The 27,395-nt window shown below is 40.1% G+C and overlaps 1 protein-coding gene across 1 annotated transcript in view; it reads left to right on the forward strand.

Moving 5' to 3' along the window:
* The window catches only part of MTHFD1L (methylenetetrahydrofolate dehydrogenase (NADP+ dependent) 1-like), a 159,094-nt gene that overhangs the window by 97,104 nt on the left and 34,595 nt on the right, over positions 1-27,395 (forward strand). The window contains exons 25-26 of the mRNA XM_009281550.1: positions 9,050-9,157; positions 10,864-11,016. Coding sequence (XP_009279825.1) covers positions 9,050-9,157; positions 10,864-11,016 — 261 coding nt within the window. The remainder of the gene's footprint in view (positions 1-9,049; positions 9,158-10,863; positions 11,017-27,395) is intronic.

Below are 27,395 nucleotides of genomic sequence, written 5' to 3' on the forward strand. Positions count from 1 at the left end.
AGTTCCCTCAGCCGCTCCTCATAAGACTTGTTCTCCAGACCCTTCACCGGCCTCGTTGCCCTTCTCTGGACACGCTCCAGCACCTCAACATCCTTCTTGTAGTGAGGGGCCCAAAACTGAACACAGTATTCGAGGTGCGGCCTCACCAGTGCCGAGTAATAGCTCGAATAATAGCTGCATATATGATTTTGGGAGTGCATATGTGTGCCAGTGTCATTTCATGGATCAAGTACAAGGAGTGACCTCTGACAAGTAACTCCAGAACTGTTGTCACTTTAAAAGTGTAAGAAAAGGACATAAACAGATACAGTGTACCATGAAATGCTTACAGTATTAGGAATTGCACGGGGCGGGTGGGGTTCAGGAGCAAGGATGAGTTTTTACATGATAGGCTCCAGAGTTTATAACATAGTTTAGAAGACTATTGGCAGTAGTCGTAATAAATACTGTAGTAGTATGTGGTTTTAATATGGATTTTTGCCCCCACTGCACACTAACTTCTCTTATTTTACTGTTGAATTGGTTTCTTGCCGAGTATTTCTCTTTAGCGTTTGGAGGATGGGTTTGTTTTAAAGGCCTCCTGAACTCTCTATAAAATAATCTGTAGGGGTTTTTTTAATAGATATTCTTGCTACATATGGAAAATATCAAAATATCAGCTCTCTTATCACTGTTGACTTCCTTTCTGGGTTCACTTTTCTTGAAGTATGGGACTTCAAGTTGCAGCAGAAAGCTATTACTCAAAATAAAGTTGACTGACCCATTAAAAGTAAGTTTAGATAACTAGGGGGAGTATAGGAGAGGATGGAAATACACGCATCCCATTCCCAAATTTCTCTGGCTTCAATGCCTGTTCTTGGCAGTGGGGGAAGCTATATTCCCCACTAATACATGCCTGGTGAGTAACCTGCCTTCTTTCACTATCCTGGTCTCCTCTATTCTCCTGTGGTGAACTCTCTCTTGACTTACAGCAGCCCTCCTCAACCTGGGGGAGGAAACATAGGTCTGAATGAAGGCAGGCATTAGGTTTTTAAGAGGTGCATTGCCCCTTCCTGCAAAGCAGCTGGAGCGCAGTGGGCTAACGTTCCAGGAGATAGGAGAGAGGAGAAGGACAGGCATATGGCATGAGGCAGGATCAGCATATCTAGCCAGTCAGCGAGTTAGCATTGTCCCCTTAAAAGACTGACATGGTAACCTGACAGATATGATTGAAGAGCCTCAAATCACCTGATTTATGATGCATTGGAAAACTAAATTGAAGAGTGTAAAGGTCACAAAAGGGAGGGAGGAGAAGGGGTTGTTCCAGTCTTCCAAGTTTGTCAGATGACACCTATTTTTGCCAGTGCTCTGCCTTTAGGTAATATCATGACAGATGAAAATATTTCCAGGTTGTACTGTGGAAGTTGATTGCACAAATATTTTGGCTGAGTGCAGTGAATTGCCTGGCCAGCCTGCAGAACAAAGGAGAGCTTTCTCAGCTTGGGGCCATCCACTGGGAATGAGGTTGAGTGGCAGCACTTCTCAGGGAGGCATTCAAGCAGTTAGCAGCCTCAGCACTGGTATTTTTCTTCCCCTGCTGGGAGAACAATAATAACCTGGGCAAATCTGGAGCATCTGAGCCCACAGTTTTGGCTGCCCCTGCCTCTGTTGTGCTATGGCAGTATGGCGTGGGCTGCCACTTGGCTCATTTCTTCCAGTCTTAGCTTCAGCTGTCAGAGGCGATGGATCACTCAGAGGCGTCTAAGGGTAACATCAAAACAGAGAAAACTCTGCCAGCAGCAGTTCCCTGTGTGTTATCTTCTCTTCCACCCACTGGCCATGGTCTCCAATAACAAGAATGAGCTGTGAGTAATGAAGGAGGGAAGAGACTCGTCAGTGGAGGAGAAGGCTCTTTGGTGCATGTACTAGGAGAAGGGGAGTGGCTCGAAGAGGAAGGCAGAGTCAAGAAGGGCTCATGGGGCCTGGGTTTGAGGACGCTGACCTCCAGGGAAATGACCTAGGCCAGAGTGTTTCTCTTCATTTGTAAACTGGTCATCTTTTCAATCCCAGTGTGATTGAATGGGGGGGGTGGTGTTAGGGGTATTTTCTGTTTCCTCCACTAATACCATGAAGCCGCTAAGTCATGAAAGCCATCCATCGTGTGTCTGCTGTCACATCAGCCCAAATTACCTCTGTTCTTTTGCCTAGGAGGCAAATAACTTCAGTGTTGTTCTTTATACAGCATGGAGTTCAGTCATGTATGGACTCAATGGAAGGTCCTTAAGCACTACTGGAGTAGGAATAAATAAGATTATATATGCTCCTTACTGAAACTTTTCCTAATAAATGATGGAGATCATTTCTCATCTTGAAATGCAGGCTATGCTGCCTTCCAGGGTATGCTAGCCTTTAAACTATTTCCCCACCACCCTACTGCTAAGTAAGCCATCTAGCAGTGAAGCCACATTAAAGAGGAATTCCACAGGGCTGTACCAGCCTCTCCTCCGACTCCCATCAAAGAGATTTTGGTGGAGTCTGGACACTTCTTTCATTGAATTGGGTGTTCTAGGGTTGGAAGCTGTCTTTTTTCCACTCCATCTCTTTTTTTGTGGATGTAGGCTCTTGACGGCACTGCACTTTTATGTTTGTTTTCATTATTTTCCTATTCTTCATGTGAAGCAGTTTTCTTAGGCACAGCTGGGGTTTCAAAGTTGGGGAAATGGAAAATAAATCTCTAAGGCCACAGGCTTAGGTGTTGATTCACAAAGTGTTTAACTTGACTGAATATGCTTTTCCGCAAATTAAAAAACAAACTCTTGTCCTGTGCCAACAAAGGAAGAGGAGTGCTAAAGACTTGGGAATCCTTTTGTCAGCCACAGATCTTCTGGAACCAGAATATACCGATACTTTAATAAATGTGTTTTTATTTTATCCAGGGGAAATGCTAGAAGTAAGAGTTCGAATGTGCAGAGTCAGCTATTGTTTTAGCACTGCACTCTGTCACCCCACGCAGCACCTTCAGCCATACTCCCATCATATGTTTTCATTTGGCAACCTTCCCAAGAAGAGGAATGAGTGATGTCTGCATACTGTTTCACTTAGCCAACCATTATTGCTTTCAGTGAATGCATAAGTTAAAATTTTTAAAAAAAGTGCCACTGCCTTGAATTTTAAACTATTTTAAGAACTTCTGTTAAAACACAAGCAGCTTAGCAACAATAAACCCAGAGGTTAGTGACCTCATAATTAAACTGGTGATCTCATAATTAAAAATAGCCAGACTTAGCCAACATTATTGCTTTCAGTGAATGCATAAGTTAAAATTTTTTTAAAAAGTGCCACTGCCTTGAATTTTAAACTATTTTAAGAATTTCTGTTAAAGCACAAGCAGCTTAGCAACAATAAACCCAGAGGTTAGTGACCTCATAATTAAACTGGTGATCTCATAATTAAAAATAGCCAGTGAGACTAAAGTGAATGTTTAAAGAACTTGAAGTATTAAATGTGTAAGTTACAAGTGAATAGTGCTTTTGTATATTCTCTGGTTAAACACAAGTTTTTCAGCAGAATCTTAAGTTTTCTCAGATAATAAAGTAGTTTTAAATATTTATGTTTTATAACTGTGAAGAAATCCTTTCAGACAGTGCTGCACTGACAGGCATTCACTTAAGGTATTCAAATTAAGCTAGATAACACCCGTGCTTCTCATAGTAGCGTGGCTTAGCTGCAACCTAGTGGGATGAAGTATGACTATGGACTTACTGCTATTGACTCTGGCTTTTCAGAGATGTTTTCTTTTGGACTCTGTTTTGGTGAGGAAGACGGGGGGGAATGTTTAAAAGCAGAAGAAAGGAAGAAGGAAAGGAACAGGGTTTGTTTTCAGCAGTCTCAGGGATTGGCTATGGGGGGTTAAAAAAGATGAACTCCTTTCTCCAGTAGCCAAAGAGCTTAAAGTCAGGTGTCGAGATTAGGATGCAAAAGATGGGAATCCCGAGCACAGTCCCAAGCCAGGTCCCTAGTAATCTGCATGTTTTGTTTCACGTGATACTGACTTTTGGCAACAAGGCTGATTTCAGGAATCCCAGCCCAAGCTGCGTGTCCCTGCCCCAATTCGCTGTTTCTGCTGGTACATTTCAGCGATAAGATTTGAACAGTTTGAGCACATCTTTCTGTAGAGATGTCATTTAAGCCACGTCTGTGTCTCTGCTTTATACTGGCTTTGTCTTTACGGTAAACTGGATGTGTGAACTGATCTGGGTTAAAATAGCTTTTTTTTTCCCTGGGTTATGTTTTAGCCGGTTTCACCCTCTCTGGTATGCGCAGCTGCACAAACAGTGGTGCTGCCCTCTGAGTTGCACTGGCACATGGGTGAGTGTGAGCAGCAGAGGAAGGGAGGATGAAGGAAGGGTCTGCTGAAGATGGTCTGCTGTCCATGGAAATCCTCATCAAGCCCCACATGGAAAAATGATAATCCGCAGTCTGCTGTTTTAGCTGAAGGAAGAGTGAAGGAGATGTGAGGAAAGGCTAGCAGAAATGAAACACTATTAAATTACATTTTGGTGAAAACCTTGCTGTGGATAGTATTGGAAGAAAGAAGATTGTGTAATAAACAGCACCAATTTGCACTAGCATCACGTCTTGCAAGGGGGATGGCCTAGAAGTAGCAGTATGGCTGGGTGACAACACTGGTGTGATTTCATCTTGAATAATCAATTCAGTCTTGGGAATGACAGGCTCTCCTCTTTATCAGTGCTGATTTCTTGGTTTAATCATCTCTATCAAGTAATGAAATGTACAGCTACACAGATACTGTTTTTGTGAAAGCAGTTTGTGCACTTTTGCTGTAGCACTTGTTATGCTTTAGCCAAGGAGATAATCCTGTTTATGGTGTGGGAGCTTGGCAGCCTCAACAAGCACGTGTGTTTGTGCTTGCCTCAGAAGAAGCATATGGCTTTGGTAGCTTTGAATGTGTGAGGTTTTAGAAATGCACATTGTCTCTGGCAGGGCTGGGGAGATCGGTTGTTTCTGAGAGAAACACCAAAGCTACTTAACTGTCAGCAGATATTCATACCGTGTGGCCCTGTAGCACCTTCTTACATTCAGTATAAGTTTACATTGAGTATTTCATGCTATCATTTTCTCAAGAAGCTAAAACTGAATTTGGAATGAATTCTCTGAAGCTGCCATAATTCCTTCAGCATTAGTACTAGTACATATTTGCATAAAAGTCAGGTTTTGTCTAAATCCATACTGTCTACTGTTTGTCTGTCACCTGTTCTCCACCTGAATGTACTCAGTTGTGTAACATTCATAACCTTAGATAAAGGAAATAAGAGGAGGAACAGCTTTTATTGCTCATCCTAAATCTTTCGTGCTTTTGACGCTCTGCACATTTTATAAATATCTTTATCACCGTAACTGTCCCAATAGCAGAGGTGCTGTGGAACCAAGTTGCTGTTCATACGGGTGCGTCGACACTCACCGTCTGGACGAGACTTTTCATCCTCCTTTCATTAAGACTGTTTTATTGATGGCCTACAAATAGTTGCATCAGCATAGCTGAGGGTGCCGCATTGTAGTTTGCGAGTGGGAATGAACAACTGGTTCAGGAATATCCTAGGCCATTGTAGAAAATTCTCTGACAAAAAAGTGAGAGATGTGAAAGTACTTATTTCTTCTAAGTGTCTGAGATGTGTGGTTTCTGCTGGAAGGTATTTGACCAAAGTGTTTAAGGTACAAATAGGTAGCTCACGTGATTTTTTTAGAAGAGTCTGGTATCAGCTGGAGCAAAAATCCAGCTTAAAATCCCTTAATGATTTAGTAACTTGTGCAGTATGCCTCTATTTTTCAGCCCATTTGGATTCAGCTAAGCATTCTTCCATACGAACTAGCGCTGTGACGTGTTATTACATATGATGGATGCCCATACCCATCAGTGAGAGTATTTCCGTAGTGAAGTGGTGAATAATCAACAGTTTTGCTGAAAACCTAAAGCTAAACTTGCCTTTAAAGACCAGATAAGAAAAAGTAAGAATTGTTCCTACAAGTGTCTTGTAAACATCCAGGCTTCTGCTATGGCATATGTGTAAAAAGTCTCTTAAATTACTAGAGCTTCTTTTCTGATAAATACCATTATGTTAGTTTCAAGCAAAATGAATTTTTATTTCTCATGTAAAGTACTAGGTGGTTTTTCTTTGGAAAATACTTCTTTAAATTAAATTAAAATGAAGTTTCCTAGCAGTATTACTTGATAACTGAAACACAAGAAACTTTTTAGCTTGAAATGCTGTTACACTGTGATTCTAAATAGATAATCCCTTAAAAATCCCACTAAATACTATGAAACAGGTGGATCCTTAGCAGGTGTAGTGTACTCCTTTCCCTACTCCTGAAATTTCAGGAAGGAAGCATGTCTGAGAGTGTGCACATGCATGGGCTGTGTTAATGTGTACAGAGCATCTGTGCCTCCCTGCTGGTTTCTATCTGAATTGGGCTCAGCCAGGACTCATCTGCCTGTGTTGTGAGGTTAAATAGGCTCAAACTCTCCTCTGACACCACGGACATTGCCTCAGCCGTTTGTATGCACATGCCTTGCAAAAACAAGTGATGGTCTCAGAAAACCACTTTTGTTTGCCATTCACACTCCTGCAACTGCTTCCCCACTGGTGATTCTTCTGAGGTTAAATTTGCAAAATTTGAGGTGTGGGTACTGTCCTGAAAAGTATCTGAAATTCTGGTTAAAAAAACCAAACACAAATCCGTAGGGATACAGTTTGACTGTCCAGCTGAGACTCTGTCATGCAAGATATTGAGCCCATCCCAGGAGGAGCAGAATGCCACCACTGTCATTAAAGCAGTCTGCTCTGATGTTAGCCAGAGCCCTGCTGGGTTTCGTTTGGAAACTACAGCTATGGTTGCTGGAAGGAGGCTGAGGGCATAGTAATTATGCTGCTGTCAAATTAGTTTGAAATATTTTGACACAAATGCAAGTTGAATCTAAATCAACATCTCCATCTCAATGAATTTGCTGAGGTTTAAGCAGAAAGCTGTTAGTTTTGATGTCAGCCTACTGACAACGGGGAGTGGAATTCCTTTTGCTTTTGCTGTTAGTCCTTGACTGCAAGCAAACAGCACCCAAAAGGCAAGTTAACCGACACATTTTGCATTTCTTCCATTGTTCAAAACTGTCATGGGTATGAAGGTACTTAATAATCAACCTGGAAGAAGTTTCATCTCATGATGGCTATCCATGTCACCAAAGTAGTCTATTCAGCTTAACGCAGCCAGGAATTATATCCAGGATATTTGCAATGTGTTATCTCCAATCCTCATTAGATTTTTTTTTTTTTTTTTAAACTGCGTGGATTCCTGTAAAAAGCCTGAAGTCAGGAACATGACATCATTCCACCCAATTAAGGTGCAATAATCATATAGTCAGCATGTTCAGAAGGTGTCTTGTGGAACATCTTTAAACCTCACTTTGAAATTTTTTATCTGAGAGGGATTTTATTTGAGCCTTAGTAGCTTTTAATTGCCTTAGGTTTAAGCTATTTGAAAGTCTGGCAAACTTCTTTTCTTGTGATGTCTTTGTTACTGGAGTTCTTTATTAATGTAAAGGCAGACTACTTTAAACTTTTATTTTTCTAAAATTCAATCATAAATACAAAAAAGGTCAGTCTGACACAAACCCTTCAACTGATGTATCTTTGCAGCAAAACCATTATCTCTAGACAGGCATTGCAAAAATGTGATTAACTGTGGAACTTTGTATAAATACACCAGATAGAGTTTGTTATTCACAAACCAATTTCTTGCCTTTGTTGGAATAAAATGAAATACTTCTATTTTGTGTTCTGGTGCTTTTTGTATTGCTTGAGATTACCAAGTCTTCTTCCCCAAGTGGTATCTCTTTAGAATTTGTTCAACACTTCTTCCACATGTGCTGTTAATTAAATGTGCTAGAGTACAAATTACTGGTGGGGTGTTCCCTGGAGTATTGCACACATCTCTGGCTATCTGTGGTCAGCACTGAAGTAGCTGAACTGGTGATACGATCCTTCGTCCATCGTCCTGTTCCTATTGAAAGAAGTCGAAAAGGTTGGCTTGTTTAAAATAAGCTATAGGGGTCATCATTGCTTTCTCCAAGGTCATTCAGAACAAAAGGAGAGAGAAAGAGGAAAGAGCTGTTTACTCTAAATAAACAGAAATGATGGCACAAAAAGTAAATGCCTGGTCTGACCACAAAAAATTGTCTGCTGAAAATCTGTGAAAGGATTTCTAACATCCTGAATGTGAGAGTCTGCATCTGCGTTCAAATAGAAGCCGTAAAGGCAGAACACGCATTCAGTTTGAGCTGAATAACATGATGTGGATGCTCATGGAGACAGGTTGAGCTTAGTGACTTGTGATTTCAAAGTGTATCCTAGAATACTTTCATATTCTTTTTTTTTTTTTTTTTTTTTTAAGTGTCCAAAGTGCTTTACGATATCAATGCTACAATTCAAAATACGTATGTCAGGAAGGATAGGAGGTGAGAATAAAAAAAAAAAAATTACAATCAAAAGAGCAGTGATGGGTCAGGAATTTTCTGCTACAATTCCTTGCTTCTCAGAGGAACCCTCCCTGGCTGCCTGCTACCTTGCCTTGTCCACTCATTGTATAGGTTATCTTTATTGTGAAATGAAATTTATTTGTCTAGCGATCCCTGTTAACCCAATGGAGCTTGCTTCCTTGTGTCTGCAGTGTGCGTTAGCTCTTGATTCTTAAAACTACATGGCAGTAATTTCCTTCCCCCACTTTAGGCAAGAGTGTAAGCTCACGTTGTCAACTTTGTAATGCACAAATTGTGCAGCTCCTAAATGATGGAATAGCTGAAATCATGGTTATAATTCATGTACCTGTAGCTGAATATCATATCCACCATCAGTGCCCTTTACTTGGTTTAATGCTTTAGCAAGCCTGTTTGACAAGGATGAATCTAAATGAGAGATTCAGATTTCTCACTCAGCAAACACGATGCTAGTTTCTGTTGCCTGATGTTCATCCTTGTATTGTTTCCTTGTCTCTGCAGCTTCCTATTGTTGAAAAAATACAGATCATTGCTCAGAAGGTGTATGGAGCTCAGGATATAGAGTTGTCTCCCGCTGCGCAGTCACAAGTTGATTGTTACACCCGGCAGGTAAGAACACCAGTGAATTACCCAGTCAGATACCTGCTGGATGAGAGTCTTAGGAAACCTCGGGGTGTAAAAGGTTCTCAGATTGGAGAGTTTAGGCAAGCTTTGCTAAAAGGCGTGAGCTTACCCATGGTGCTAAACTGTGGAGGTCAGTATGGATTGGTTTAGATTAGAGTAGATAGAACAGAATGGTTTTAACCTTGAAAGCTATCTCCCATAAGATATGTATGGTGTTTGGAATCATTTTGAGATTGATGAAACTCTGTATTTTCTATGCAGAGTGGTAATTTTGGATTACTGCCTTAAATGTGACAACTGCACATCTGCAAAAGTAGCAGCTGGTGAATGTGCCCAATTTTAGCATATGAGAGTTCATTTGTACCTGCAAAAAATAAGTTTCCAAACACAAAAAGACCCGTGCGCAGCTATACACTTTAATAACAAAGCTCCCAATACTTGTAAAATCTTTTGTTTCCCTCTGTTCATATTATTTTCAAGGGGTTATAAATGCTGGAAGGTAAAATAGATCACTGTTCCTAAAGCATGTGGGAGTGGACTTTGTTACATTTTGAAAACAGTTTTGAAACCATGTGGAGAGGTGAATGTATTTTATGTAATGGAACGGCTTCTGCACGTAAACATGGCTGGAGCCTTTCTGTCAGAAAATAGAAACTATGGATGATGTGTCATGGAAAAATTCCTGAGTATGCTTCAGCAGCCTGGTCAGACAGGCAGAAGTATAGCCATCTTCCCTATAATGCAAATCTCCTGAGAATTAATTTTATATTCTAGATGGAAAAGAAGCTTACTTAGTGTACTTGAAGCAAAATAATCCATGTCTTTATCTTCTCCTGTTGTGATTCTCTAATCCATTTTTTAGTCTAAACATTAGTAGTGTTAGCAAGTATTTTCACAATGTCGTTAAAGGATTGTCATCAGTGCTGGGCTGCAGAGGCAATTCCCTGCAGTGCCGCCTCTCCTCCTGGCCTTGTGAATTGCATCCCTGTTTGTCAAGGAATTGAACAGAAGAGTGGAAGGTGCCTGACTCAAGGTTAATCGGTAACCTGGGAGACAAATAGTGTGGGGGGAGCTGCTGAGGGCCTTTCCCTGATTTTCTCCCACTTTTTGAATAACTACTGCACTGTCATTAGTGAAGTGGGTGCCATTACCTCACGCAGTTTTTGTCTTGTTTAAAAACAAAGCAAAGCATCATGAGCCATTTGTGTTTACCCCCAAGAAGACATTAGTATCCTTAGAGAGTTTTGGACTATGAATCCTGGTCTCAAGTAGGTATCTAACTAGGTCATTAGAGCCCAGAGGGAAGTGCCATACTGGAGTTTTATGAGTTGGTGTAGGTTTCTTCTTCAGTGCGGTACCTGTTGTGCACCCTTTTTGTAAATAGCACACTCTAGCCATTGTGTTGCAAAAGGCAACTTTTGCACCTAACTCTAGATTGAGAACCCACTCTAGAAGCTGGATGTCACTACAGCCAGTCTCTGCAGATACAGGCCTGAGCTGAGAGAGAATAGCATGTAAAATACAGTATTCTGTCCATTTCTGAAATATTAGCTCTCAAGAAACTGAGGTTAACTATTGCTATGTGGATTTTAGGATTTCTAGAAGATACTGATAACAAAGTGAAAATATATTCTGTCTTTACTGTAATCTTAAAAACATTTTTCTTTTATTTTCTTTCCCTTTTCTGTTAGGGATTTGGAAATCTTCCCATTTGCATGGCAAAAACTCACCTATCCCTCTCCCATCAGCCTGAGAGGAAGGGCGTTCCCACTGGTTTCATTTTGCCGATCAGTGATGTGCGAGCCAGTATTGGAGCTGGATTCATTTACCCTTTGGTAGGAACGGTGAGTGCCGTGTGTTCAACTCAATCACTCCCCTCCCTTTGACCCAGCTTGACAGGGAAGTGCATTTCCTGTTTGCCTCTAAAAATAATGTGTAGAACCAGGTGAGCTCTTGGGTTTTTATAACAATTTTATCCTCACACTTTTTGTAGCTCTACGTTGATAGGAAAAGAGAATTAGGAAAATGTAGTATCATATAAGAACTTTGACTATAGGGTCTGAGAGAATGACTCTTGCCATTGGTTCTGTTTCTTACGTTCTTCAGTTTAGCCTAGGATACTTTGGCACCCAAATGCTGCAGAAAAATGAATTTACATGTCCGTTGCCTTTCCTTATTCAAATTGCAGCCTGTAAATAACTGTAGTTACATGATTATATTCTAAATGTTAAATCTTTCATCTGTCATTACAAAGCATTCTGTAATGTATTTAGATGAAAGGAATTGTGTTAGGGAAAAGTGTATGATTAAAATGATTGCTTTTCAGCTGATGAGCCTGATCTATTCCTAGTCTATATTCCTAATCTATTCCTAGATTGTGAACATCTCTGCTGGTTCTGTAAAAGTAAGTTATGGTGGGAAGGGATAGATTTCTAACTGCAGTAGTAGTAGCACATTCTTTCTCCTTTTTAGAGATTTAAACAATGAGGTGGTAAAAAGAGGCAATTGTCATCCTTTCTTCCTACCTGTCCAGATTAGGAAGCTCCTGATATTTTCTTCCCTGACATGCCTTATCAAAGTAGCTGAGAAGCTAGTTAGCTCATGCCTTTTGCCAACCACACACATCTTATTCCAAACAGTAGTTGAACTGCATCTGACATCTCATAGCATGAATTATTACTTATATGTAGCTGATTCATGGGATGGTGCTAGAGAAGGGATGCAAAAGCCATTGCATTTCCGGAAAGAGTACTCTCCCAATGTTATCTCATCTTCCCAGAGCACGGCCTGATTTCCTTGTGTAGCAGTACACTTAGGAGAGGTTGAAAGTTTCTAACCTATTGTTTTGAATTCCCTCTGAAACAATCAAGTGTTTGAAACAAGGAAGGAAGTACTTTCTGACCAGGAGAGTTCCTGAAGTTCAGGAAGCTGTGTCACTTTAACTCACTGGACTTGGGGATATGCTTTCCTTCTGCATGACCACATTATGCGCATCCACCAGAAGTGGAGCACAGCTGTGTACTTTAATTGTGTAAGACCAAATTCCAATTACTGGTGACAGAATAAAATTTGTCAGAAGTTCTAGTATCTCCTTCATGGCCTGGATTCAAGTTTGCTCTGGAAGTTGTGTGTCATAAAGTTGTGAGAAGGAGTGAATGTGAAGAATGGGCAGCAACTACTTCAAATCCATGAGGGAGCTATTCTGTAGGATGTCAGAGTGAAATGTTCTTGGGTTGAGCTTTCTGAATGAGTCACACTCTGCACGCTTCAACACAAACTAGCTGCAGTTCAGCCTCATAAATCCATAGGAACTGTCCATAGGAGCAGTATAGACCAAACAAGTTCAAGGATTACCTCTCATTTTCAGTTTCCGCCTAGAACCAAAAAATACGGTTCTTATGAAGGATATTTTATATATGGGATTTCTTACTGGGGGAGATTGTAAAAAATACGTCCAAGTTAGTTACCCTGACTTCGGTGAGAGGTAGTATAGCCATGGAACTTTTCCCATATCAGGAACTGGGTAGGCAGTATACTCTTATGTATTCCAAGCGAGTTTGTAGGGCAAGGTACTGTATAAACATAAGATCCCCAAGAGCTAAAAATCTACATAGACAGACATTGATCATTGGTTGTTTGGAAAAATACTGCTAATGCTCAGGAACGTGGGACAGAACACTCCTTGGAGCTATCACAATTGCTACAAATCAAAATGAATGAATGAACATGAATGTATTCCTAACATCCTTACCATACAATTCTTTCTCTAGAATTAAATTTATGGCAAGAGGTCCAACTTGCTGCCTTTCAGAATTGAGAGTTGTGATCATCAGGAAACAAACTCTCATAATAGAGTTGTACCACTACTTTTGAGATCACTTTTCTATTTTGCCACCTTCAGATTTTTTGTGTGCGTTGCTGTCAGCAGTTAAGTCCTAGGGCTGGTGGTACTTTTTAAGTTGTGCAAGAAGGAATATTTTTGATGTCGGGTTCCAAAACTGAGAGTCTTCCTTTGACAGTTCTCTTACTAATAAAGCTATCCAAAAATGTCTGCAAGAACAAAGCAAGTATAAAAAGACATGTCCTGAAGGCTTAAAGTGGCTGGAGGTCAGATGCTATGAGTAGAGGGATTACAGAAATCTGGGTGACAGCATATGGTGAAAGCATCCAGTCATGACAGTGGATTAGATTTCTTTATCTAGGAAAAAAAGAAGGAGCAGTATATATTTTTTCCTTTCATTACTTGCTGGCTAATTGTATTAATGGAAGAGGATCCTTAATACCTAAGCTGCTTAGAGCCTTCTTACAGCTAAGACCTTTCTGATAGCAGAATAAATGCTATTGGACAACACGTTCATTAAAGTTGTAGTGATAATTCTGATGCCAATTAAATGTCAAACTCCATTCTCAAAGCATATTTTTCACTGGACGAGCTCCTCTCACTCTAACCTGGCAGAACTTACCAGTGGTAAAGCAGGTTGTTAGAATTCTGCTCCAATTTAATTGGGAAGAGCATGACAAATGAGAGAGATAAGTACTGCTAAAAGATGATGAACTATCTGCAGTAACTAGCATTTGTAGTTTAACCTTGTCATTAGCACATGTAAATTAATGAGATTTGTATTTACCCCAGCACTGACAGGCAATCTTTTTTTTTTTTTTTTTAAACTAAATATTTAACATGTTGTCTTCATATTCTCTAAGCAATATTTGTTTTGTGTTATGGTTGGCTCTGGTTCCCTTACAGCATGGAAGTCTTTCCAGGAAAAATGAGCTGAGCCTTATCGGAGGAAATCAGCAGTGAAACAAGAGGTGCATTTAATTAACACTGGCACAGCTTTTATCCAAGTTCTCTGCGACCATGACCCAGAGGGCTACATCACTCTCACAGGTGGACTGTTGACATCATTGCTTGGCTCAACAGAGTGATGGCAGGAAGGCTGCTGGAATATATGTAGGAAACCAGTGAGGTCATTCACTAGCAATGCTTGGGTGGAGAATTATTAGATTTTTGTAGTATGTGTGTTTCTCTCCACCCCCACCCAAAAAACCATCGCAGTTTGGTGCTTTCTCACATTCAGCCACGTTTCCATTGTTCTTTCTCTTTCATGGGATGTACAAGAATGGTAAAACCTGTTGTCTTTTGCCTTTGTGAAGTGACACTACCAAATCACTGGTGCAAGTAATATAGCTGTGTTTGAATCACAGTGAGGTTTTTAAATATGTACTGCCCTTTTCCAGCCATGCACTTTTGTTTTAATGGGTTAAAATTACAGGCAAGGTCCCTTTGAAAATATGTGGAGCCTTTGGAGCCACGCCAGCTCCCAAATTCTCACAATGAACTAACATCCTTCAGATATCGACATATCTGAAGAAAGGTCAGCCTATTACAGCAATATTGTTTTTCTCCCCTTAGAGAAAGCAGTTCAAGTCTCTGGAACTAGTTCTGAAACTATATCCTCTGGGAAGGAACTCTTGGGGTGACCCAGTGTGGTTTGAAACCAGTTTATGGGAGCAATAAAGCCCTAATTCACTTGTAGGTGAGAGCCAGGACTGTCCTGCTAAAATATTACCTGAATATTGTAAGGGAGAAAAGACCCTGAAAGTAAATATTTTTATGAATACTTTTAGAAGGAAAATATTGTTCCCTGTTGAATGAATTTCTTCTTTCATAGTGGTTAAGAGCTGAAGAAGTTTTGAGGGTGTCCTTTGAACATAAGCTGGAGTCCAGGACCACCTAGAGTGAAATTGCAGTTTCCCGGTGGTGCGTGAGGCCCAAGTTGTCTCCTAACTGTTATTTTGTCACTTCTCTCAAGCTTTCTTATGGGACAGCTGACTAATTATTGGTGGATTGCCCAGCTCGTCCTGACGATCTGTGTAACATAGGGTGATTTTTTCAAAAACACGAATGACGGTGAAATTTAGATATGCCTTGTAAAGAATTTAGCTTACAATACAATTTTGTATCATTTACAAAGGAGTAGTGCTCTGCTAAGTATTCTGACCTCTCTCAGTCCAAAAAATGTCCCTGCTGATGTGGCATTTGGCACCTGCCTTTGGTGTTGTATAGTTGCTGTATTGTAGCAGTGCTCAGAAGTCCCCAAACAGCTAGCTCTAAAAATACTAGGTGCTCATAGACTCTGCAGGCTGGTTTTGAGATAACTGCAGTAAGTGTGGAAAAAGTAACAGAAAAGGAAAGCTAAACTCACATGGGAAATGTAGGTTAGCAATTGTGTAGTTCTGAATTGAAAAATGCTAACAGGAAAAGAAAAGCCCACACTCTCCTCTGTTAGACGATGTGCCTTTGCATTTATTACAGTAGGTGTAATCTCTCTCAGGAGGAAGGGAGGGGGTTTTTCTGAGTTACACAGGGCACATCGTTCCTGAACAGTGACGAGGTATGCACATGCAGAAATGCTGAATAATGTTACACTTGGTGGAAGGCTGATGAATTATTCAGGGTAGGGTTAACAGGACAGGGGGTGAGCACGTAGGTAAGATCAAGGGCTGGAAGTGAAGGCGAGGACAGTCAACTTCAGTTCATTGTGTTTAAAAGCTAGAGGCTGAGAGATGGTTAGTGTAATAACAGCAAATCCACCTGTGTTCCTTGGCTGATTGCATGATGTGTTTGTGGTGGTATTGGGTTGGTCAGAGAGGGTCTCTGTAGATGAGGCAAAAATAGGCCCAAGTGAATGGTTTAGCTGAAGGGATGAGGAAAAGTTGTAGATTATAGTGAAAAGGGGTATGTGGCAGCCTTTGGAAACGTCCCAGGTGTTGGGACTATGAGGCAGTTAAGATTCAAGGATGATTATGACCATTTGTGGTGAGAAGGTGGGAATAGAAGATTGAGGGGAGGATTGGAAAGATGGGGTTGGCTGGAAAGGAAAAGAAGTTAAATTGAGAGTTATACCAGTTGGAGGAGATACCTGTGAAATGATTTGAAAACATATCCAAGATGTACATGGAGAACTGGAAGAGAGTACTGAAGTAAAAGCCGCAAGGGTAAAAGAGATTTGAAGATGTTCCAAAAGCGTTAGTTGAAACAATGACACGATCTAAGATCTGGCCAAGAAGAAGTCATGGGAGTAATTGATGGATGTAGTTACAGGAGAGCAGAAGATGCCTTGCTGATGACTAAGGATTTTTTTAAACTGAAGAGAAAAAGAGTAGAGTGTAGCTGGCTTGAAAAATTTATTATCGTGTCTGTAACTTTTGAAAGTACATAGAAAAGAATGTATTTAAATGATAGTTCAGAAATTTCCGTATGCTCTGAGCATTTGCTGTTTACTTCAACTATTTTAAACTGATGAGGATAAGCCAGTGCTTGTTGGAAATATAGAGTAAATATACTTTGCTTCAGATTATTGCACCTCTCTGCCATAGCTGTGACACAGACATATGGTAAAATACCCTCTTACACCCTCAAAAAAAACCCAAACAGCCTCTCTTTCTCCTCTAGCATTTAGAAATATCTTGACAGATAACGGAGGCAAGGCACTTAGATTCTGTGTAGTTCATGCTGTCTCTCTTGACTGCTCTGTTTGTTTGCTACTAAGCATTATTTAACCTATATTATAATATAGTACAATGTGTTGCCTTTTCTGAATGAAAGACCAGGTCCCATTACTGGCCGTATTGGCAAAATTAATTTGCAGCTTATTACAGCTTCCTTCAACCTAGCCTTACATTCCTCAAGGGCCAGCACTTGTAGTTAGCAGAACTAAAGAAATTATTTTGCTTTGTTTTTGATTGAGAAGAAAAAAGAAGTTGTGTAGGCATGTGTGTTATTTCAGCAAACTGAGTAGTTGGAGGAGGACTTGTTGTTTTGGGACAGGGTGAAACCATTATCACAGAAGAGAATAGACCCTGTGGTTTGGTAAGCAATTTAATGTTTAGAATAGATGAGATTTTTCTCAATGCAACCTCCGTTACAAGCAATTTCAGTATGACTTTTGTAAAATTAGTTCTTTGTATTCAGTGTCCCTATTATATATTTTCCCATCTTACCATATTTTAAACCTTGTCAGTGAAGAATTTTTTTATGCAAATGTTTAAATTTGGCTCTAAACACTTGAAAATGAACTTTTTAATGACAAAAATGAACCTAGTGTATTTCTTGTATCAATCAGGTTTCCCTGGTTGTCTTTTCCAAAGATATTTTTATTAAATACATCCACAGAAATGTAACATTATGTTCAAGCTCTTAGACTTAAATAATAAATGTGCACCACTGTTAACTTAAAATAGTTTATCTGAATAGGTGCCTTAAAACAGATGCTTATTTACAAGTACAAAAAGTGACTTTCATGTTTCACTGCAGTCAGTAAGCGATGCCCTGAAAACGCATTTTGATAGCCTCCCGTCCATTATAGTGGGAATTTTACCTAGCCTCCTTTGCTTTGCATGTAAAGGGGCAGAGGACATGGTCAGCCGTGCTCTCCCTGTGGAAGGTATGGTAGGTCAGAGCTGCTGCAGAGGAATTTCTTAAACTGGTATGCCTACATCACAAGTGCTTTAGCACATGTTTTCAGTTAAGATTAGCTGACTTGACACATCAGCTCAGGCAGTATGGATTCATTGATCAAGGGTAGTGCCTGGCTAGTGTGGACAAGTTTAAGTGATGCTGGAACAAAGATAACTCATTATGCTCTGCAACAGTTTTCTTCAGTGTGGTTGTTAATGTCTTGCCCTCATCAGACCTGTGAAGTTGTATGTAATGAACTCAGTGCAGCTGTCTTAGGGTTGCAAATGCCGTTAGTGTAGGCAAATAAAATGAGAATCACCTGTAGCATGCATGTAGCCAAAGGGGGCACCTCTGTAAAAGCATAGTTTGCTCAAGGCCTTCAGAGAGTCTGGGAGTCATTAAGATCCTTGCTGTCTGTTCCAGTAAGACCTAACTGTGAGCATGGTTATGCTTTCTATCTGTTTCATTCCCTTGTCTCTGATTTACAGTCCGTGATCCCAGACGAGAATGAATATAACTGCATCAGTTAAGAAAGGAAAAAATCAAGAGACTGATATTCCATAGGCTCTTTGAATGATGTACATTAGCCTATTTGCATGGGGCTTGCTATTAGGAAAGACATACCAGTTAAAAGTGGGAAGTGCAATTTGGACAGAAGCCAGCAGCAATTTTGGACCACTGCCCTTAGATTTTATGCATGACTTCAGACATGAAATAGGGACTTTGCAGTGGAAATGTAGGCACATGCGAGTTTGAGCAGTTAGCGAATGCCTTGCTGGGCGATCTCCAGGGCAAAGAGGGAAGTGGGTGGCTGAATTGTGCAGCTCATGGCAGCTTCTTCATGGTGTGGCAGTGCTGCCTGCCCACCCCGATCCTCTCTTACAGCTCTGACTGTGCTGGTTAGCATGTCTGTTGTGTACTTGTGCCAGTTCAGAGCAAGTAAACGGGTTTGATTAAGAGCTCATTCAATTAGTCAGTCTCATATGTGTCCACTTCGATCAAATGTGAAGAGGTCAAAAATCAGTTTATGGAACGTCTTGAAACAGTGGTCTTAAGGGTTCATATTTTGATTATGCTACCTATACAGAAGACATACAGACCTGAGCATTAGAGAGGGCAGCCAGGTATTTACTTCTCCCATTCTTGATATTTTGGATGACTTGCTGCATGAAGAGGCTGATGCTGCCAGACCCAGGGGTCACTGAGTCTGATGGCTTTGGGATGGGGTGGGTATCACTGCTGCCTGTCTTTGTTCAGCTTGGTAGCAGCAGCAGCACTCTGTCACTTCCAGCCTTCTGCTGTTCCTCCATATAGGGATGAAATGAAACGATGTTTCATGCTCCCTATTTTTGTTTGTTCAGCCTGATAAGCTGCTTCAGCTGAAGAAATCACAGTTTCTGCAAAGGTGCCTCATGGTTCAGGTTGGAAATTTAGAGATTCAGCCATTTATAAGCAATAATTAGCTTTTAAAACTCCTGTCTACATGCGATTTTTTTTAAAGGCTATCTTATGCTCACTTAAAGAAAAAAACACTGGCCCTTCCACATTCTTTCAGATACGTTTTTCAAATGCTAATTTGCAGATTTTAAAAGTATTGATTCCTTGGTAAGCAGCAAAAAAACTTTACAGTTTGGGTCAAATAACTGAAATTCTTCCAGACTGTCCAGTAAGACAAACTATCTAACAGATGTAGATAGCTGTATATTTGAGTTTGGCAACTTACTGTTATTGCAACTCTAAAAGTGATTTAAGGCTAATAGCAGGAACCTAGCTGGAGGCTGCAAGTCTGTGACTGAACACTTTTATTGAGTTCCGGATAAATAAGGTGAAAGATGTTTTGAACTTCATAATGTCCCCAGCAACTTGCTTGCTTTCATTAAATTGTGAAATATAGGACGAATAGTGCGCTAATTAACATTAAAGAGGGATGAATATTTGTGCCTACTGGTCAAGGGATTATCCCTGTTAAAACAGGAAATGGACTCTGATTTCCTGTTTTAAAGTATTTTCTTCATAAACTTTGCTTGAAAACGTGAGGTTAAAAATAGGTTATACTTTTACATAGTAAAATATACATCTATTATTAGTTAAAAAATAGCTTATATATGGAAGGAAGGGCATTTTCCAAATTGTTTTATATTGAAATAAATACATCCTGCACATATTTCATAAAATAGCATTTATCAAGAAATTAGAAACTGAGCTCCTCTAATTTATTACATTGTGACACGGGCTTTATAGAAATTTTAATACTAAGCATTTGCATAATATCACTTTGTATTAGCAGTTTGCAAGACAAGCAAAATTTTGACACATTTTTTAAAATAAGGAATCCTGGCTTTATAGAAATTATAATACTCAGCATTTGCATAATATCACTTTGTATTAGTAGTTTGCAAGACAAGCAAAATTTTGACACATTTTTTAAAATAAGGAATCCAGAGATGCAACCAGTAAGGTCCCCTGACAAACCAGGGGCAGGGCCACGAATAAAATTCACGATTTCCTGGCCTGCAAAATCATGAAATGTTTATGTCTAAGAATGTGAAGAATCGGATTGGGGTATTTCCATCGGAGTAGGCTGACCTACATTCTGTGGACAACACTAAAAGAAAGTTACACTGCTACTCCTCCTCTACGCCACCCACCCACTCAAAAATCCTAAAGTATTTCCTGAGATATTCCTCACGTGTCCTTATTTAAGAAAAAAGAAGGTACAAATGCTGGCATACTGTATTTCGCTGTTGGTAAGCGGTAATGAGTTTATTTTGAAAAGACCAAACTTTCTTCACTTCTGAAACTGAAATGTCATGACTGGAGCGTTACCTTTTGACCATAACTGAGGAGAGGGTTGCATAAAACCACCTTGACAGCCTGTAGATCAAGAGACGTTTCCCAGGTGAAGCCCATTAAAAAAAGTATTCTCAGCATGGTACAACAGTGACCCACAGGCTTCCACAGATGCAGCATTTTTGGCACTCGGAGAGACTACTTGATGCTGACCTGTGACTGTCATCTGTCTTCCTGTCTGCTCTTCCTGCACACTGGTGAACATCACTTGTCAAAAGATGATTTTGTTCTGCTTTTTTCTTAATCGAAGGAAAGAGGGAATAAGGCACGTATCCTTGTGTGCTTGAGGAAATTCTGTTCCCCAGCAGAAATAATGCTGCAGTAGTTGACAATGTTTCCTGTGTCTGGTGCTAAAACCCTGCTATGGACACCCCGTCAGCTGGTCCAGAACGGTGACTTCCCTCTCTCACACCCGTTTCTCCGTGGTGGATAAGTCTGCCAGCTTGACCCATCTTTTCTCCCTACCATTTTCTTCTCATATTTTTTGCAATAAGAGTATATTTGGTTTTACACCAAGATTAAACCTCTCCAGTTCAATGCCTATTCCACACAGCTGTGGGAAAATTCTGTTTAATGCTTCCTTCTCTTTTACATTGTAAAAGCCAAGATCATTATTTCTTGGCCTGGAGCTGGACTCCTAAGAACAGAGCTTTCCATAGGCCTGTGAAGAAGAAATACAATCAGGTCTGAGCTAACAGTTGGACAGGTAAGGCAAGAAATAACTTTATCTCTCCTCACCATTTTGTTACTGCGATTACATACAAAAATGTATCAGTATGAGGTATCTTACCAACACCAGTAAAACTTCCCGAGTGCTAACTGTGATGCAGCAGCTGCATTATGGTATATTTTTGTCATAGAGGAAAATTATGTCAACGTCATTTAGCTCCCAGAACTCAAGAGCAGCTACAACCACCTCAGCATGGAGAGGCTTACGCTGACGTGGAGCCCAAGCCGCAGTCTGCCTATGTTTCCTGTGTTTGGAAGGTGTATGTTAGTTAAATATTCCCAAACTGAAGTATGAGGGGCTGTGTGAAGACGGACTTGGCTGTGGTGACTCTGTAAAAGTCAGCGTCTGATGCAGTGCTGAAATCATGGGTTTGCCATGTGCAGGGCTGTGTGTAAGACCCGTCCTTTCATTTGGGTGTTCCCAGGGCTGAAATCCAGTGCACTGGGTAGTGGTGCAGTCTGGGACAGCCACAAGAAATCTGAGTGAGATGCAGCACAAGATGTGCGGGTGTTGGCTTTTATAGCAAAGTTTGGCTCGTTTGAAACATTTTAAACTCTTACCTCTGTAACCATCCAGTAGATGATAATGCCATGCTAGCTGTACCAATGCTTGATACTTTACAGGTTAGTGCCTGGCAGCTGGACATTCAGCTCTTGCTTGAAGTCATATAAAAATGCCTAATATAAATGGAACATCCTCTTTAACCAGTTTCACATTTTAATAATTTTTTTTTTAGTAACATGTCAAAGTTTGGAGCTAGTTGTAGGCTAAACAGCTTCTCTCCAGGGACTCAGGATTTTCTGAAGATAAAATCCAATAATTGCATGATATTTTAGGCTGGAGGGTCTGACCACAGCATCTTTCTTTAATAACCATGTTTCTTTAGGCAACATAAGGAGCTGGGCTTTCAGCTTAATAAGAAAAGATAGTGACATGAAGAACTTCAGAGAGAGACATTCAATCATATATAGGAATTGGAAAGAAAATACTTTAAAAATGTTAAAGATCTACATGTGCTGTCCTACTTAAAGCTTAGCAATACTCTGAAGACTTTGAGTCTAAACATAACCTCAGAGTACATGCTTTCAGGAAAATTAGTGAGAATTAGGTAATCAGGTCATGGTTTCCTTTTCTGCACAGCCGCCCTAAATTCATCAGGGGCTATTTTCTATGTCATTTTTGCAGGCTTTTACTTAACTTTTTTTAGTTGGAGACCACATGTCTGTATCAGCAATTTAAAAAAGATGGCTAGGTCCAAATCAACTAGTTCTTTTTTCTACAAATATACAAAATAACATACTCAGTTTTAATCATCATTTAGCAACCAAAACATCAACTATTAAATGCACGCAGGCTTGTGATAGTCACAGAAATATCATTTATATCCCTTGCAATCTTCAGAAAATCTTTTTCTGACTTTCCTTAAATTCTAGTTTTATAATCAAAAGCAGTCTATGAAGGAGCCTTGAGTATGTGTTGGTGAGAAAGCTGCATTGATGCATGTGAAGGCAATACCTCTTACAAAGGTAAGCAAACCTTTTTCATGTAGCAAGCCACCTAGCAGGCTAACTCCCAGCAATACTGAATATTAGGTGTGTTTTGAGATAGCCTTCTGGTTTCAGTGTTGCAATCAAATAAGCACACCGTGAATGAGAGCAGCAGAGGAATGTGCATAATGTGTTTGCCTTTTAGTAAATCATCAGTAAACTCTAATGCTGAAGCGATCTGGTTTTGTTACTTGCTCGCCAATCAGTAGACTGAGGCCAGAAGAACTGTGATAGTTTGTCACCTATAGAAACCTGTTGTACTTTTTCTGGTCTTTTTTTAAGCCTCTCTTAGATAAGTGAAAATAAATCTCCTGACCTCATTTTACTCTTCATTTATCTTTTCCACAAAACCGCATGAAATTCAACATCACTTAAAGTTAATGCTTGGCTCCTTATTTTCAGTCTGCTGTCAGGAGCAAGGGTGCTGCTGGAGAAGTGTCCTCGGGGACATCACTGAGGCTGTTGTACTTAAACTGTAACCTAAAAGGTGCTTCACAAAAGTACAGTGTTGAATCTCAGTGGTGTTAATTTATCAGAATTTTTGAGAAACGCTGATAACACGGTGTAAGAAAATCTTATATTATGCTTTTTGCTTTTAGGCAATACTATACATATCACAGTGTGGCAAACGCACCCCTAAAAGTGCCAAAAAAGTAGTAACATCACATAGGTGGTATCACCAAATTGTTTTTCCCCAATTCCATTTGCAACACTTGTCTCTTGCTGCTCAGAAGTTACTGCATTTGCACTACTGTCAAAAACTGCCAGTGCTCAGAAATGAAGTGTTAATCCGGGAGTTTCTCAAGAAAGCTGTACAACAAAAGCTGTGACTTTTACGTCTCTGATCCATGAAATAAGTCAAAATACAGGGGTCTGTGGTTATTATGCTGGAAAAAAAACGCTGGTGGAGTTGGGTATCTTACATGCAGTACTGTTCATATTGCAAGATATGAATGCCCTGTTTCCCTGGTCAAAGAGGAGTTCCCTCGCAAGCAGCTCCAGGCTTCGTTTAGCCAGTGCTTGTTCGGAAGGCTGTCCTGCAGATTTTTCTTGCTATGCTTTTGGCCCAGATCCAATTTCTGGTTTCCAAGAGTGTTACTACTATGCAGGATGTGTGCCTGTTTGAAAGCAGCACTTTCATAGTGCTTCTGCTCTCCTATCTTTTTACTATTTTGTAACTGCCCATGCAAATCCAGCCCTACCGCGGAGGGTATTCAGGCTCTTGTATGCACTAGATCAGTATCCAGAGGAATGTATGTGCTATACAGTTCAGTTCCTACTCAGCTTTGCCATTGACCAGCATTTTGAGTGATATCTCTTTCTTGTTGAAACTGTTTTAAGAATTCCTGTGTATTTATGTTGAAAGGGCAGTTTTCCACCCATCAGTTTGTACATGTTTGACTCAATTCATAATGTTATTACTGGAGGTGGAGTGCCATGAATGGAGCAGTCACCATTTGATGTAAGAAGAATTTCCCTGTAAGTACAGAGAAATGTAAACTGTGAGAATGAATTCATTGATAGGAGGATGCCTTTAGTTTGATCATCAGGTGTTCGTGGAAAATTTCACTGTAACTGAACAAGAGAGATCTCTACTGACTGTTGGGAGTATTAAGAATCATCATTCTGTTGTTTATCCCCATTTTGTTTGGATTATGGACTGCATTGAAAACACGTGCATTTATTTACCCATTGCATTAAACCATGCATTGTTTGTCTTAGTTGTGTTCAATTTTATTACACTTTATTGCAACAAATTGATATAATTCCATAGATGACCATCAGCTCTTCATTATAGCAGTCAAAAGCCTAACCTTTTTACTCCCTTTTTTTTTCCTCCTTCTCCCTTTTATTTTTTCTCCTCCTCCCTTTTTTTTTTCCCCTCCTCGCCTTTTTTTTTTTCCTCCTCCCATTTTTTTTTTTCCTCCTTGGAGCTGTTTTGGCAGCTGGAAGCAGTTTTTATTTTGATACATTTGACATAAAGGATGGAATGTGTCCAGTTTGGGAAGCAGAAAAGCTGGTGGAGGAAAATAAAAAATTCCAACATTGCATTATAGAAATCAAGAGTATGCTTTTTCTGGTCCTTCAAGTAGAAACAGGTTTTGGTTTCAGCTCAGGATATACATGAGAATAAACTGCAATTTAACGGCTTTTTTTATTTAAAGGGAGAGAATTTAGCTATGTTGTTGGCACCATAAAACTTAACATTTTATGGAAACAAAATGGAAAACCAGATTATGGCATATATTAACAATAGAATGTGTAACTTAGAACTTTGGGGATCCAGCCAAGAGGAAGTTGTATATTAAAAAAAACAATAACTACATACATGCTCTTATGGGGATCACTCCGGGACTGAAAGGCATATGCATCCAAATGCGGGGTTCCTCTGTGTGGTCAAAATTTCAAAATGAGCATGCCAATGAATTGTCCTGAGTTCATTCAAAGTATGTAGGTGTTTCCATGTGCCTGCGATGCCGGTGCAGAAGTGCAGGAGTATGCATACCCCCGAAGCGTGTGTGTGGTTACCTCCTTTCTAGTGCCTGTGCAGTTGAAAAGGGGAGACTTGCTGGCCCCATCACTGTGTTGCTCAAACCCACCTTTTACTTCCTGACTATGAAGTGTTACATCCTTTTGCATTAGGGTCACCGTGTTTTGTTCTTCCAGGCTTGCCAAAAAGGACAGAGGGTGGGGAGGGATGTCAATTAGAGGGCTTCTGGCTTCTTCCAAGGGGGGAGTGAGCCAGGGAATGTACTGAATGAAAGGTGTGTTCTTAATGCTACTTGCCTGAGCAGTAAGCGGCTCTGACATCCTAAATCCAATCTCAAAAAGCACTGAACTCTTCCTGATCTTCAGCTCTCTGCCCTAGTTCTCTTTCCCATCTTGTGTTACTGTTTATGGGCTGGTGTTGCTGACTCTGTATTAACTTCAGACATAATCTCTAGAAACCATGGCAGTCTGCAGTATTAGACTCCTGCCAAATGGGATGATCCCTGGAAAACCTAATTTAGCCCTTGCCACAGAATGAGCTTCCACTTGTTAATTTTTTTTTTTTTAATAAAATGTACTTTTCCTTCCAGTAAACTTTATTCTGTAGTTTTGTGAAAAACAACAGCAAGAAAGTGAAAAGGCAATTTGTGTGGACCCTCAAGGAATTTATTGCAGGTAAATTCAGAGAAAAAGTTGACAAATTAAGGGTGCACTTGGAGAAAAAGTTGACAAGTGCATAAAATACATTCATTGTAATTGTAGAATGAATGTCTTCATTCAAACCTTCACCTAAAACCGTTTTAACTGAAGTGCCAAGATCTCTCTCGTATGGGCCAATGCTGTGAGTGACCTGTTGGTTGTCTTGCATTAGCATGTCATTTTGTATGAGGTAAAATTACCAACAGGATCATATTAAAGTGAAATTGGAATGCTCATTTGTAAAGTGAGGAGAAACCACCATGCATGCATTCAGAGAAAGACAGTCTAAGTCTGTTCTCATTTGGTGGTGTGATTAGGTCTGCTTTTCTAAATAGATGAGTTGACGTGTTCAGCACTAATGCAAGTCATGGGGAAGCATTGCCAGGTACTTCATATCAGCTTTGTTCCATGTATTAAGTAAGTCTGATGCAACTTATTGCAGTGAGAATTTCAGAAGATTAGTCTACTGAGGAAGGATTAAAAGCAGGTCATATAGGAAGGTAGTTTTGTTACAAATGATGAACACAATTGCAGGAGCTGTTATAATCCAATAGAAAAACAACAAAACTCAAAGGGTGGTTGTAGTTTTATGGAAAACGAGTCAAGATCTAATTGACTCTTCTGGTGTTTAAAGATAAAATGGGGAGGAATGTGCTCATTTAACGTAAATGCATCTTGGACCCATCCTTTACTGTTTCATGTATCTCATAATGTACTTGAGCCCAACTGTAGGAGCACTAGATTTGGAGAGGAAACCAGCTGCTGAAATTGTTTTTAAAATCTGTAGAAATAATGGAAAAAAATCATTTCCTAAAAAGGTAAAAAGTATTTCTGCCTTTTCAGTACCTCTGAAGAGTGTTATTTTCATTGCACAACTTTAACAGCTCTATATAATTTGCATGGAATAAAAGATTAATTGCATTTTAAATTATCTGGCTTTGGATGCAATGGCATATTGATTCCTAATTCCATGGAGAATGGGTTTTAAGATGCATATGATAAATTCTTCATAAGTAGTTCCATACTGCTGTTTTAAACATATATTTCTCAGAAAACCTCAACATCATAATATTTGTTGTATTGTTAAATGCCAGATTCTGCACCTAGGACGGAGTAACACCAGGCACAAGTAGAAATCGTGAGAGGAGGGCTGGAGAGCAGCCCTGCAGAAAGGGATCTGGGGGTGCTGGTTGACAGCAGGCTCAATATGAGTCAGCAGCGTGCCCTGGCAGCCAAGAGGGCAAACCGCATCCTGGGGTGCATCAAACAGCATAACCAGCTGATCGAAAGAAGTGATTATCCCGCTGTATTCAGTGTTGGTGCGGCCTCACCTCGAGTGCTGCGTGCAGTTCTGGGCCCCACAATTTAAGAAGGATGTGAAGGTCCTTGAATGCGTCCAGAGGAGGGCAACAAAGCTGGTGAAAGGGCTGGAAGGAATGTCCT

Source organism: Aptenodytes forsteri, unplaced genomic scaffold (assembly GCF_000699145.1).
Source record: "Aptenodytes forsteri isolate BGI_AS27 unplaced genomic scaffold, ASM69914v1 Scaffold82, whole genome shotgun sequence".
Lineage (NCBI taxonomy): Eukaryota > Metazoa > Chordata > Aves > Sphenisciformes > Spheniscidae > Aptenodytes > Aptenodytes forsteri.